This window comes from Phascolarctos cinereus, unplaced genomic scaffold (genome assembly GCF_003287225.1).
Source record: "Phascolarctos cinereus isolate Bilbo 61053 unplaced genomic scaffold, phaCin_HiC Scaffold_3;HRSCAF=262, whole genome shotgun sequence".
NCBI lineage: Eukaryota > Metazoa > Chordata > Mammalia > Diprotodontia > Phascolarctidae > Phascolarctos > Phascolarctos cinereus.
In genome coordinates this window covers 159,155,447-159,171,232 of record NW_027555736.1, presented here as the reverse complement: position 1 = coordinate 159,171,232, position 15,786 = coordinate 159,155,447, and the positions used below count along the sequence as shown (strand labels likewise).

At 35.9% G+C, this 15,786-nt stretch overlaps 1 protein-coding gene across 1 annotated transcript in view; it reads left to right on the top strand.

Annotated features, from left to right (window-relative positions):
• The window catches only part of UNC13C (unc-13 homolog C), a 705,000-nt gene that overhangs the window by 380,255 nt on the left and 308,959 nt on the right, over positions 1 to 15,786 (top strand). The window contains exons 15-16 of the mRNA XM_020981173.2: positions 1,347 to 1,436; positions 4,008 to 4,136. Coding sequence (XP_020836832.1) covers positions 1,347 to 1,436; positions 4,008 to 4,136 — 219 coding nt within the window. The remainder of the gene's footprint in view (positions 1 to 1,346; positions 1,437 to 4,007; positions 4,137 to 15,786) is intronic.

Below are 15,786 nucleotides of genomic sequence, written 5' to 3'. Positions count from 1 at the left end.
CTTCACTCAGTTCCAGCCTCAGCTACATACTAGTTGTGTGAATCTGGGCAAATTACTTAACACCTATTTGTCTCAGTTTCTTTAACTGTAAAATTGGCACTGCCTTTCAGGGTTGTTGTGAGAATCAAATGAGATATTTGTAGAAAGCATTTAGCATAGTGATTGGCCCATAATAGGTGGTATATAGCTACTTATTCCTTCCCCCTTTTCTTCCATATAGTGCTTTAAGGTTTGCAGAGCACTTCACACATATCTCATTTTGTCCTCATAGCAACCCTAGGAGATAAGTGCTATTTTTATCTCCACTTTTTTCTGGTGAGGAAACTGGAACATACAAAGTTCAAGTGACTTGCCCAGGATCACGTAGCTAATAAGTGTCTGAGGCTGAATTTGAATTTCAGATCTGACTCCAGGTCTAGTGCTCTAGCCACCATGAAACCGACAGTGCTCTTCTGTACATAATAATACAAAAGAAATGATTCTAATTGAATCTGGTGGGAAAGGTAGCCCTCCCTCCCCTCACCCTTATTCCCAGAAGTAGACCCCTAAATGCAAAATGTATTACGCATTGAAAAAAGTCGTTGTATTTCATCCCAAAAGACTTACTCAGCATGTTTGGCATTTCTCAGACTACATTTGAAAAAAAAAATTATAAGGATTAAGAAAATTACAAGGGAAGTTTACAAATAACTTCCTTTTCTGAATTATTATACCATAATCTTTTATTTCTGATTTATGTTGTTTCATACTTTGATTATTTCTTTGTGATGTTTGATAAGATATATAGTAAGATATAAAGTCTCTGAGTGTAGGGTAGATGCTTGGTATAGAATTTCTTTTTTTTTCCATCATTGTTTTTCCACAGGGACTCATGATTACTAAGAAACTGGGAGGATTACAATTTACATTTATAAACTGAGTACCCACATTTTTTAAATCAAAGAAGCAAAGATTTAGAGCTAGAAGAGATTTTAAAGGTCATCCAATCTGACTCATTTTACAGAGAAGGAAATTGTGGCCCAGGGAAATTTTGTGACTTATCTAAGGTCACACAGGTAGTAAGTGGCAAAAGTAATACCTGAACTCAAGTCTTTTGATTCCAAATCCATCTCTCTATCAAGAAGACCACAACAACACATGAATCCTTCTGGAGTTTTTTTTCCCCCTAAACTGGAGCACATAAAGATTGAAATATTTAATGAATAAACTTTTTCATCTTAATAGCTCAATGTCTTTTTTAAAAAAGATACCAAATTTATACTTTCCTTTAAAAAAAGTTTCTCTTTCCTTAGGGTTTGATCCTATAACTTCACCCTCTACATTTCCCCTTTTCTCTAATTAACTAGGACAACTTTCCTGCTAGCAATTCAGAGAGACTTCAAGATCTGAAATCAACTGTTGACCTGCTAACAAGCATCACCTTTTTTCGAATGAAGGTATCTCATTTTATTTCTGTCATTGTCTTGGTGAGACACAGAACACATTTATTTTTCAGGAAAAGTAATGTTTTACTGTCTCTTCCTGATTCCACACAATTCAGCCTCAGTGATTATGGTGCTAGCCTCTGCCTTAACTTGATGAATCTTCCAATAAAGTTTGATTTGAGGAAGCAAATGTCTACCACTTATGGCCTTCTGATACATTCAGCCTGACCTAGTTTTAAAGTAAGTCCATCTTGAGCAAGGCTCTTTGAAAAAATCCAAGCAGATATGAATCTTTTGAGAAAGAATTTAAAGTGGAATTGCACTTCTTTCCTTGCATTGTTTGAAATCAAATGGCATCACTGACATTCACCCCAAGAGAGAGAGCAGCTCCTCCAATTTCAACCCATGGTCTTCAACATTTAGATGGTGTTCCTTGGTTTAGCATTTGTCACACTAACCCCTGCAAACTCTGGTCTCGATTGTAGACAAACGAAACAGTACAATCTCCTTACCCAGAAGGCTTAATTCTCATCAGCTAGTGTTCTTGTTCCTGATGTATTCTGACGTTTTACTTTTAGGTTTTCGTCTCCTTATCTTACCCTACCTTACTAGTAATTACTTGGCACAGTGATGATTTTGGTGATGGCACAGCTCATGCAATGCCTCAAAAAACATTTTTTTTAAATAGTTTTCAAGGAAACAGATTAAAAACTGTTGCCTCTTGATCAATATCGTATAGTTCTACTGCTTACTCTGAAAGATACTATAAAATCTTTTTTTTCCCCTTCTGGTTACTTAAGGTCTTATATTCAGTAGAAAGATTACAAATTATCAGGAAGGGGAAAAATTACAAGGCTTTTAAAAAACTGATTAAAAGTTCTGTTTCTAGGTTAAAAGTCAGAACTGCAATGGATGACTAAGTTAAACAGCTGCAGAGTCTAGTAGACAAAGCATTTAGGAAATAAATATACCTATTAGTCGTTGTAATAGGGCTGTTTTGACAAAGACTATATACACACACACACACACACACACACACACACACACACACACACATATATATTATAATGTTACTATTGTAGGTAAAAAAAATCCCAATTACCCTATAATAAAGTTCCAAAAAAACTCCATGTTTAAAAAATATTTCTGAGATTTCTTTTAATTCAAACTTCTAAAATTCAAGTTTGATTGGTTGATTGGTCAGCTAAAATATATGTATGTATGTATGTATATACATGTACACTAAAATAAATACATATAGATACAAATACACACACATACCCCTCTCTATTGCCCTTTGGGTGACCTTTAATTTCATTTCTTTAGAGAGCATCACATACAGTGTCTTACAGCTGTAATGATTAAAAAAATTGAAAAACATGTTTTCTGGGTAATTTAATCATTTCATTAACAAGGTCAGCATGTTATTAATAAAATGACAGTCATTTAGCCATCTCTATTAGATCAAAGACAATCATGGCAACAGGCTCAAAGCTTATGTGTTTTTGGGAAGAGGAGTAGCAATCAAATTTGGTAAACAGAGTGGGAGATGAACTATATTAAAATGAGGGGCTGAGAATCATATCATGTCACCCTTGGACAGAAAAAAACTATCTCTATACTCAGACCACCCCCAGCCTTGGGCTATCTAGAAAAAGGATCTGTCTCTAACCAAGTTTAATCAAATAGAATTCCCCAGAGAGTAGAGATTTCTTGTAGGATTGGGTTGTGTCAGTTAGAGGAGAAGTTAATTCAATCTCCTCAGTAATGTCCTTCAAGAGACTAAGCTTTTTACTTTTTTAAATCAGGACTTTAGAAGAAGAGAAGAACTCTTTAATAATCATTTTTCTCACAGCCAAACAATATCATCCAAAGGGCAATAGAATTGCATATGGTAGTCAGGATGAAGCGCTGGAGAAGTAATCCTGGAAAAGGATACCATAAGAGATATAAAAAAACAGAAAAAAAGGTATGGTGATCACATACCGAAAGGAAGCAATGACCGGTGGAGAGCCAGATGTTGGTGCAAGGGAAATGTCAAGAGATCTAGAGGGAGTCTACCAGTATATTGGTTTTATCTGTTATACAGACTTTCCAGGAAGACAAGGACAAAAGGATGCACAAGCATGGATGGTTGATGATCGGCATCTCTGAAAAGAATATCCATATCAGTGAAATCATAGGTCCATCCAAGTATCTGAAACTTATTTAAGTTAATTTAAAATAAATTTAAATTTTATTTATTATAAACATATGATATACATTATAAATAAATGTTGTATGTTGCATATTTTGCTACAATATTTTACATTTATTTATCAATGGAAAGGCATCATGATGAAATAGCTAGAGAGCTAACCTCAGAATCATAAAGCTATGGTTCCACCTGTGGAACATAGTAGCTCTGTTAATGTTGGCAAATCACCTAATGTCTGTGTCCCAGGCAGCTAAGGTTATACCATTGAAAATATAGATCCACTCTTTTTTTTAGAATTAATAGTATATTTTAAATGATGGATCATTACTACGTACAATTCCTCACTTAATTGTATTTTCAACTGATGGAAAACTTCTCTTTCTCAGGTTTTAGAACTCCAAAGTCCACCAAGAGCCAGCACTGTTGTAAAGGACTGTGTCAGGGCTTGTTTAGACTCCACATACAAGTATATTTTTGACAACTGCCATGAACTCTACACACAGCTAATAGATCCGGTAAGATCAATGTATGCTATTTGTGATTCTGCTTCCTCGGATTTAAAATGAAGTAAAACAGAATATACGTTTTGTTAATTTTACATCACTCCAAAATCTTAGAATTATATCATTTTATTCACACAAAAGGAAGAATATTAGGGGAAAATGAAACCTTTTTCCCTCTTAGGAATATGCCATACACTTGATAGGGAAGATTAGATTAGATAAAAACATATATTAAAGGTTCAGTATATGCCAAAGTTTGAGAATAAAAATACAAGCAATGAGAAAGATAGTCTTTACTCTCAAGAGAACAGGAAGTGAGGAGACAAGGAAGGTAAAAAGTAATCTGAAGGGTTGGGGGCTGACCCAAATGAGAAGTGAGCATAACTAGTATGAATAAGTCCTCAAATGGAGTTTCCAAAGATCAAAATAACAAATCAGAAGAGGAGGCCAAAAGAGTGAAAGCATCGCCAGAGTGAAAGGTTGTCCAGGTAGAGGTAAAAAGTTTTAATTCTTGTGAAGACACAGTTTTAATTATTAAGCTCCTAAAATTTAGAACCAAAATGTATTTTAATCAACCTGCATTCTGTGTAGCTACTCAATTAGATGATTCACATTCATTTGGTCATCCCCCTAAGAGATTTCAAGGTTGCCCAGGATAACTATATTTCATTATTCTCCTCTTGCAAAGGCTCAGTCACAAACATGCAATACTAGACATTCAGGTAGAAATTAGAATTGCATTAATGAATTGTTTGCTAATTGGTTTATTGAATAACAAATAGTTCTAGTTATCTTCAAGGGGCCTTTGTTCTGTTTGTTTGTTTCAATTTGAATTGATTGGGACTTCTCTAAATTTAGTAGAGTTACTTAAAGCCAAAGAATGAGAATTCCAGAATTATTAGATAAAATAAAACACTCACTTTTTAGGCACTTTGGAAAAGTGATGTCTACATCTGAATCAGGGTAGATATACCTGAGCTTCCAAACTATGATTTATCATTTCCAAATATTTTGCACCAGTAAGATAATGGTGATGTTAAAAACAATGTTCATTGGCAGGAGATAATCTAAGAGTATGTTCCTCCTGTATGACTTGGACTTCAAGAATCTAAGATCCTGGAGAGTAGAGATTTTTTTTTTTGCTTTGTGTTTGTATTCCCAGCACCTAGCACTTAGTAGGTGCCTAATAAATGCTTCTTGGTTTATGGCAGGAAGCCTCAAAGTCACATTCTCAAGCAAAGTTCATTAGTTTAATTAGAGGTCAATTATTATCAGCAAACACTTACCTTTGAAACATGACTTGCTTGGTTCAGTGCTCTTACTACTTCAAGAGTGAGACGCTTGGGTTAGCACCCCACTTGTACCCACTCTACTCCCCATTCTGTCAAGAACATCTGGCCAAAACACATCTTCCTTATGTTTGTGCCTAAGGCATTTGCTCAAAGGGGGCTCACACTAAAGACCAGACGACAAAAAAATCTCAGACACAATGAATATGGATAGCCTAAGGGTAAAAAGGCTTATATAAGTATCCCAGCTGTATAGTCACATATAGTTACCCTCTGAACTTACTTCCCCAGAGATAGGGGAAACAAGGACAGGTCATACAGCTAGCTTTAGACTGTTGCCTGAGAGAATAATATATATTTAGATGAATGTTGTTGGGTAGGGATTAGCAAGGTAAGGGTTAACCTATGTCACACATAGGCAGAACTGCTTATATCTTGCAATACTTACGCTTTTGAGTATCTTTTATTGTATGGCCTCTGTTTCTGTTGTCCACACCTAAATAACTGAGAGGTTCTAACTCATTGACTACCATTCAGGAAGTTTATTTGTTTTCTGGAGTAAGGCAGATGAACACAATTTAAGGTACAAACAATTTAAGAATAGGGTGAAACTAGGTGTCCAGCTAAAATACCACCATAACAAACTATACCCTAAATCTACAATGAATTCATGAAATCAGCCTAGGTAGGCATTACCTCTATTAGGCAATATTACAACCCATACATTTTTTTCTCATTCTGTACCTTTTCCTCATAGAAAAAAAAAACAAAGTAGGATAGAATGGGTGATGATAGAGAAGCTTTCAATGTCAAAGAGTCATGGAATAGGGGATGAAAAAAAGGCTTGTGACTGATGACCTCTGTTAGTAAAGTAGGAGGTATGGTCTTCTACTGATAGAAGAAAGAACTGGGAGGAGGCTTGGGAAAAGAAAACAAGTTTTGAAATAGCTGATGTATGGAAGTGTGATAGAGCTGGTTAGTATTCCATTTTGTTAAATTAGATATAATAATATATACATACACATGTATGCTGCATATGCACATATTTATTTTACATCTTCAAATTATATAACAGATGTTCATAGTTTCTTTTAGTTCTTTACACTTTGAAAAAATTTGATGATTATTAAATTCATAATAAAAAAAAATTTAAAAGTTATTTTGCTTTTTAAGAAACTGGGGAAGAATAAAAACATTGTTCTATACCAATAATGATGCTGTTGAGTTTAGGATACCGGGAATTTATATGACTTCCCATGGAAAAAAGGTAGATAATTGTATACATCCAAGATTGAGTGTTGATAATGTATGAACAGAAGTAGGTCAAACAAGCAAAGAATTCAAGGATGAAGGATGGTGTGTAGTTGAACTCATCAACTATAGGGTCGCCACTGTAAAGAGGCAGAAGAGAGACCACAACAAAAATGATAATTTTGGGAAACAGGAAAGGGAAGAGGTACTTGAGGTTGTGGAGAAGATAAAGAATTGGTTCAAGAGAAGCAGAACAGTGTTGTGGGGGTTTGGGAGGAGGCAGAATGGAGGACTGAATCACTTAACATCTCTAGGTCTGTGTCATCACCTGTAAAAGAAGGAAGGGGATTGAAATAGAGGATTTCTAAAGTCCCTTCCAGCCCCAAATTTATGCTCCTTTGATTAATGATCAGAGAGAAGAATTTTAGAATTCAAAATCATGGATGGTGGGTGAGATCTAAGGTGGGATTATACTTGTGGATGGCTGAGGTAGAATGTGTGTGTATACATATGCAAATACTTGTCTATGTATCCATATTTGTATGCATGTATTGTAGAGGATTGATAAGGACTCCTGATCAGTTGGGTCCCCTGCTTCCCCGGCCCACCTGTTGAAGTTACAGAAGGAGTGGGTAATTGAGACAACAAGGTTTTAGGGTGTCCTTCAGTGTTTCAGAGAGTGGCTGAATTTGCAGCTTGTCAGTGGTGTGAAACTTTCACTTGCCCATAGCTTGAGTGGCTTCAGGCTGTAGAGTGTAAAGACAAAGGAAAGTAGTTCTGTTGCAATTTTCTATGGGCTCTAACAGCTTGTCTTCCTGCCTTTCTGAAATAACTAGAAGAAAATGGATTCTTCCTGTGCTTTGGGGAATAATTTTCTTGATCCCTAGAGTGTGAGTGTACGTGTGTGTGTGCGCGTGCATGTGTACAGAACAGATTCTGCACATAGCTACACAAACCTAAATGATAATTGGCTCTGAACCATTGACTGGCATATATGTGGCTTAAAAAAAACTTTCCTCCTGTCTTCTTTTATTATTATTATTTTTTCAGTAGGAAACTTATATCAAGATAGTAGATAAGTACAAACAAAGTAAAAACAATAACAGCAACTACCTGAATCTTGTCTACTATGTCTTCTTGGTGCTTTCCCCTTCTGCTGGAGAAGGTGGCTAAATAAGAAATATTTATTTTGTTGTTGTTGTTTTTTAAATTTATTGACAAAGTACTTAAAGATTGTGCCTATCCAGGATTACATCAACAGCTTTGGTGGAAAATAAGTCAAATCAAACTAGTTGTTTGATACTTTGGAGAATAGGAAATTACAAAATTGAGTCTTCAAAATAATTTTTTGGCTGTCCTTTGGCGTCATATAAATGTAGCTATGATCTTCTTAAGAGAACATTGATACAGATGTAAAAAAATTTTTTCACTTAAAGATGCTTGTTTATTAACTCTAAATATATTGGTAAGTTTTAAGCTTTATATTTACTTTTAGACCAAGTTCTGTGGTCAGTAGATAGAGATACTTTTATCTTCCTGTATACATTTTTACATGCAGTTATATACTTTTAAAGTTGAAACTCACAACTGAGCCTAATTTTACACAGAGTTGGAATTTTTAACACATAAAGAAAAACCCACCCACAAATTAAATTGAAATAATTTTGGATTTATGTAATTGGTTGTTTTGAGAATTTGTTCCTTAAATACACAGTATGTTTTTAGAAGGTGGTATGACTAACAGGTGAATACAGTAGGAAATTAGTTCCCTAGCAACAGGGGTAAAACTATGAAATCAGAGGGAGCACATTTTCCCCTTTTTTTCTAAGGTTGAAATCTTTATACAATATAATGACTAAACATTGGATAAGGCAAATGTTCTTCATTACATGGTTTTTTTGTTTTGTTTTGTTTCGATTTTTGGTTAGGCAATGGGGTTAAGTGACTTGCCCAGGGTCACACAGCTAATAAGTGTTATGTGTCTGAGGCCGCATTTGAACTCAAGTCTTCCTGGATCCAGGGCTGATGCTCTATCTACTGCGCCACCTAGCTGCCCCTTTTGTTATGGTTTACAAAAGACTGAGGAAAGAACATATTATAGGTAGAAAATATTACCTGAAAGGGAATGTGTGCGTGTACTGCACATGTGAGGCAGTTAGGTGGCGTAGTGTATCCAGTGCAGGCCTGGAGTCAGGAAGATTCATCTTCCTGAGTTCAAATCTGGCTTAAGAGACTTACTAGCTGTGTGACCCTAGACAAGTCACTGAACTCTGTTTGCCTCAGTTTCCTTAACTGTAAAACAAGCTGGAAAAGGAAATGGCAAACCACTTCAGTACCTTAGCCAAGAAAACCCCCCAAATGGGGTCATGAAGGTCAAACACAACTGAAATAAAGACTGAACAACAACAAACTGTATGTGTGTACCCAAACACAAATATAGTACATATACTTATGCCTCAAGGATCCTGGAGAATAAAAGGATAGAGAAGAAGGGACATTCTAAAGAGGATCCTTTGTATACTGGCCCATCACAAATACATTTTTATCATCTAAATCTAAAAAAAAAAATAGCAGCAACAACTTAATTTCATTATCAGATTTGTAAAGCAGAATATTTACATGACAGCCACATAGAAATTAACAGTGTGGTAACCTAGAAATAGAACTGTTTTGGAGGCGGTGGAGCTGGGTTCATAGAATCATAGAGATATTGATTCAGAAATAATCTGTTCCAATTCTTTGCCTGAAAAAATCATATCCCCTCCATGATTGTAGTTGTGTGGTTGTGGGTTGTCCTTCATTCTTGAATAGGACCATGACATCAGGGAGATGATGACATGCCTTGCATTGAATTGGATTTGAGTGAGGGAGGGCTGTGCAAAGTCAACAGCTGCGCTTTCTCTCCATAGTCATTTGTGGCCAGATAGAGATCAGGGCGACTGGAGATGGCCCTGGATGTAGTGGGAGACTTTTGCCTTTTTAAGCTAAGGTCTTTACCAGGTCTCAGTTTGAGGCAACATTCATTCAGTGATTAAGGCTAAGTAAAAACTGAGGCAGAGAATGGCTTCTTTTTCCTAGTTTAAAAAAAAATCAATTTTGAAGGGGAAAACCTTAAGGGTTTCTGGCACAGACAGAAATAATTGCTATTTATATTCACTCTGAGCCTTTCCCAATCCTCTTAATTCTGGTACCTTCCCTGTGTTGATTATTTCCACTTTATCCTGTCTTTGTCTTATCTGAACATGGTGATCTCTACATACAGTCTCCCCATTAGACTGTGAGTTCCTTGAGAGCAGAGAATTTTTTGCCTTTCTTTGTATCCTTAGCAAAGTTTTTCATGTCCAACTCTCCATGACCCCATTTGGAGTTTTCTTGGCAGAGATACTAAAGTGCCATTATCCTTCTCCAGCTCAATTTACAGATAAAGAAACTGAGGCAAACAGGGTTAAGTGACTTACCCAGGGTCACACAGCTAGTAAGTGTCTGAGGCCAAATTTGACCTGAGGCCTTCCTGACTTCAGGCCCAGCACTCTATTCACTGTGCCACCTAGCTGCCTGTCCATCTTAAACTTGGCTTCAAAAGATCAGCTTCATAAGAATGAGACAGAAGAGACATAGCCAGACAGTAGTTTATCTCTAAGATGATAGGAATTCTCCTGTCTGCAATCTCAAAATGAGAATGTAGCTTATTATGGCAGACAAGAAAGTTGATTCAATGTTAGGTTCCGCAAAAAATTGTGTTGTATTCAGGAATCAGAAAGTAATAATACCATTCAGCCCATGTTAAACCTCACCTATGGTCTTGTGTTCAGTCTTGGATGCCATATTTTAAGAAAGACATTGATAAATGAGTGCCAAGACTTCAAGGGTCTTGTGTACATGACACGTAAGGACTTGTTGAAGGACCTGGTTGATGATATTGGTGGTTTGGGAGAGAAGACACAAGAACATCTAGTTGTCTTCAAATATTTGAAGGGTTTTTGCACGAAACGGGGATTGGACTTGGTTTGTTTGGCCCTAAAAGGCAGAATGAGAAAGCACGGAAGTCAAAAAGAGGCAGATTTAAGCTTATCTAAGAAAAACATCCTAAAAATTAGGAATAGGGAATGAGAGGTCATAGATTTCCCTTTATTTCAGGTCTTGCATATCACAGAGTCATTTAACCTTTAAATTAGGACCACTGGGTGGGACAGGGTATCCAATGCCAGGCCTGGAGTCAGGAAGACCCATCTTCAGGAGTTCAAATCTAGCTTCAGATACTTACTAGCTATGTGACCCTGGGCAAGTCTCTTAACCCTGTTTGCCTCAGTTTCCTTATCTGTAAAATTACTTGGAGAAGGAAATGGCAAACCCCCTCCAATATCTTTGCCAAGAAAACCCCAAATGGAGTTACAAAGAGTCAAACAAGACTGAAATAACTGAACAATAACAAAATGACAAAAAGACTTCTAAATCTGTTTCTCATTTATAAACTGAGATTTGACTAGATGATCTCTAAAATTTCCTTCCACCTCTAAATTGTTCCATAAGCCTATTCTTCAAAACATAAGGGTCATCTTATTATAGAATAATTCTACATATATCTATAGGCTTCTTAAAACTATTAAATATCCCCAAGACCACTGAGCAACCATTGTAATCAATAAACATTAGTCTGGAAAGATAGGCTGGAATCACATTGTCAAAGGTTTTAAATAGCTTGCTAGAAATGCTTTCACATGATTTTGTAGACTTAAATACATTCTGTTATTTTGATGTTATAAAACCTATTTTATGTGAGTTTTCTGATAACATTTGAAGCTTGATTCAGTCAGTAAAATGTCATCAGAAAACAGGAGCATCTGAATGGGGATCTATGTCTAGATCTAGATACACTCCTATACAAATGTATATTTAACATCAGTATGACATTTGGCAGCCTGTTGTAGTACATAGAGAGTCATCTTCAAAGTTGAAAAGTTCTGGTCTCAAATGCTGTCTCTATATATACACACAATACATATTTATACATGCATATACATAAAATTCATATGTAGAGTACATATTGAGAAGGTAAAGAATATTTGTTGTTCAGTTGTATCTGAGTCTTTGTGACCCCATTTGGGGTTTTCTTGGCAAAGATACTAGAATGGTTTGACACTTCCTTCTCCAGAGTACAGGATAGAGTATAGAATACAGGAATTAAGAAAAGTATTTTGACAATTCAACACCCTTCGAAAAGTTCTGTTTCAAAAAACTATACACACATATTTAAAGAAATCAAATGGAACCTTCAGGGATGAAGTACACTATGATTGACATCAATTTGGAATCAACCATGATGTCCTAATTCAATCTGCTTTATGAGTTTAGAATCTAAAATTTGTTAAATTGGTTTGAAACAGTGTTTATTCCTGAATTTCTGTGTCAGCCTCTGGCACTAGTTAATGGGAGGAAGAGGAACAGAACTGAGGTTATTCAGCCCCTACCTGAGCTAATGAAATGGTTACCCATACTGTTGTTCTGGGCCAGGGGCCTTTATAGGGATTTGTAGTTGTAAGAGTGAGAGGCCTAGGAGTGACAAGACCTGGCTAAGGGTGGTCCCAGGCCTGCTATTTACTAGTTAAGCAGCTCAAAGGACCAAATGAAATAATAGATATAAAAGTGATTTTGGTAAGCTTTGCACTCTGTCATTTTAAGCTTATTTTAGACAAAACAAACAGTGGTGAAATTATTCTGACTTTCGAAAATCCATTTAGGTTATTTGATTCTGCTCAGGGTACATCACACTTCTCTCAGGGAAGAGACTTTTTTTTCTTTGTTCTGGTTTCATGCTCTTCCAAGTCCTCAATGATTTCTTTTGTTCACAAAAGATGACAGGCTAAAAAGAATGGATTCATTTTATTTTTGCCTTTTGGCATTTTAACTACCTTTAATTAAGATGTTTGTAACACTTCATTCCTGCCCCTCCCCCCTTCCCCCCCAAGGCTTAGGTGTCACTGAACGAATCTTGTATTGTTTATGTTTCTGTAATGGTTGAAGGGATTTGGGGCATTGATAGAGTCTTAAAGTAAGAAAGGTATTTCAAATAAAGTTCTTTAGGTAACAAATCAAGCAAACATGAATGGAGGAATGGAAGAATGTTTTTTTGCTATAGCTCTCATTCTATACCTTCTCTTACCGAAATCTTAATTAAGCCACTCTCATAGTCTGTCGATCTAGACAATCCACAATATTTACAAACTCAAATGTAATCAAATTATCAAAAAACTCATATAAACTAGGTTTTATAATATCAAAATAGCAGAATGTGTCTAAGTCTACAAAATCACATGAATGCATTTCTAACAAGCTATTGAAAAGAATACTGACTCTGGACTCAGAGCACCTGGGTTCAAATCCTGTTTCTGATGCTTACTGCCGATATGACTGTGGCCATTTCAGCTTCTTGGGACTCAGTTTCCTCATATTAAAAAATGAGAGACAATTGGGTATGGAAATCTGTCTTACCCTACAGGAAAATAGGGGGGGGGGGGAAGGTGACAAAAGAGCAGGGGGATGATAGAGAGGAGGGCAGATTGGGAAAGGGGCAATCAGAAGGAAATACTTCTGAGGAGAGACAGGGTCAAAAGAAAGAATAGAATAAATGGGAAGGCAGGATAAGATTAAGGGAAATAGAGTTAGTTTTTCACAACATGTCTACTATGGAAGTGTTTTGTGTAACTTCACATGTATGGCCTGTATTGAGTTGCTTGCCTTTTCAGGGTGGGGAGGGAGGAAGGGAGAAAATTTGGAACCCAAAGTCTTAAAAACACATGTTAAAAAAAAATGTTTTCACATGCAACTGGGAAATAAAAAATACAGGAAATGGGGTACAGAAATCTATCCTACCCTACAGGAAAATAGAAGGGGAAGGGGATAAGAGAAGGTAGGGAGAGATAGAAGGGAGGGCAGACTAGGGCAAGGGGTATTCAGAATGCATGCCATCTTGGGGTGAGGGGAGCGGTGAGATGGGGAGAAAATTTGAATTCAAAATCTTGTGGAAGTAAATGTTGAAAACTAAAAATAAATTTCTATTTAAAAAATTTAAAAATGAGAGAGTTGGACAAGGTATCCTTTGGGGTCCTTTCTATCTCTGGAGCTATTTGGGGAAATGGCTAAAGTGAATGCAAACATTGAAGTTCTAGATTTAGAATGTATTGATTCAGAAAATAGTCATAGCTAAGATTAGGACATCAATGACACCAGTGATCTCAGGTTGAATTTGAATATCAGGGTTAGTGTTTCTATAGAAGCTTTTTCACTAATATTAAATATCAGATTGTCATTAGCAGGACATATCAAATACTAAATTAAATACTAAAAACAAACAGTAAACTAGTTGTAAAAATGACTTTTGACAGGAATTCCCATAGCAATAGCAATTGAACAATCCCCTAAACATTTTTTAACCATCTATTAGGTGAAAAGAATGATAAATGATGCTGAGAACTACAAAGATAAGTTATCCTTGCCTTCAAGGATTTTACAATCTAATGGTTTAATAATATGTATACCGATATTTACTTAAAAAACTTTTCCCATATATCATGTTTCATTTTTCCATTAAAATTTTGATATAAAGTAAAAATAATGTTTACATTTTATTTCTGTGCAATATTAGCATGATAATAAAAGTCATTGCATTTACGTGAAAACAATTTTATGGCACATATCACAGTGTGCTTCTGTGATGGTTTGCAGTTATTTTTAATGACATCAGGTATCTCAGCAATGAAAGTAACAACCAGGGGGAAAAAAAAGTTTTGCAGGATGATGGTCAAAAAAACAGCCCAAGCTCTGTACATTTATAATATTTTTTCACTGTTGTGTTTTAAAGTGTACTTTTCATTAAATGCAGTACTTTTAGAGCTAATTTGTAAAAGGTAGCTATATTAAATCACACTAAGTCTTGTGCCAAAATCTCTCAGTAAAAGGACAATTATAATTTACAAACAGTTTTCACAGGATCAAAAACTTTCCCTTAACAAATTCTGCTCTTTGTCCACACTGTGACTTTTAATCCCTCAGTTCTCTTCCAGACCATCATTCCTGTGCTAGTTACTCTCTTCTCTTTTCACAGAAGTGGAGAAAAATCACAAAATCGTGCTGTCTGAGTAGATTAGAAATTCTTGTTACATAGTACCAACAAGGCCTCCACAGAAGGTAGCCAGGGGACTCAGTGGATAGAGTAAGGGACTTAGAATAAGGAAAACTTGACTTTTAATCCTGCCTCAGACACTTACTAGCTATATGACCCTGATCAAGCTTAACTGGTCTCTGCCCTCCTCAGTTTCTTTATTTGTAAAATGAGGATAACAATAGCACCTACCTCCCAGGGCTGTTCTGAAGATAAAATGAGACAATATTTAAAGCACTTTGCAAACCTTAAAACAATAAATAAACATGAGCTATTATGAGTATAAAAGTCTTTTTTATACTTCCCTAATTGATCCACTATCCTACTCATCTTGGCTGTTATTCCAAATTTACTTTAATGAATCAAAAAATCTGTGATTGCAGGTGTTAGAATATGTCCTCCACTAACAAAGATCATACTACCTTCATCTCTTCAAAGGTCTTAATGAATTCCTTGGGTTATTCCCTTACTCTCTGGGCCTTAGTTTCCTCATTTGTAAGCTGAAGGTAGATTAGTTGACCTCCTATATCCCTTCTAGTCATAAATCTGTGATCCTATGACATATTAAATTAATTGCTGCAGCAAAAAAAAAAATAGTTCCTGACATTCAACCTTCTGATTATGAACCTTTTCAAATTTAATTATACTGATTCTCCTACTTAATTGACTTTTCTTCAGTTATCAAGCATTTGTTTTTCTCCCTCTTAATTCCTCCACCTCACTGGGAGGGGTGAGGAAAAAAAAAAACAAAATAAAATCAACAACCCTTGTAACACATACGCCGGGTCAAGCGAAACAAATGTTCATATTGGCTATGTCCAAAAAGGAGTGTCTTCTAGTTATACATCATCTCTTTGTCAAGAGGTGGTAGCATTCTGAAATCCAGTTGATAAGAGTTTTAAGTCTTTCAAAGTTGTTTGTTTGTACAGCATTATTGTTACACTATAAATTACTCTTCTGGCTT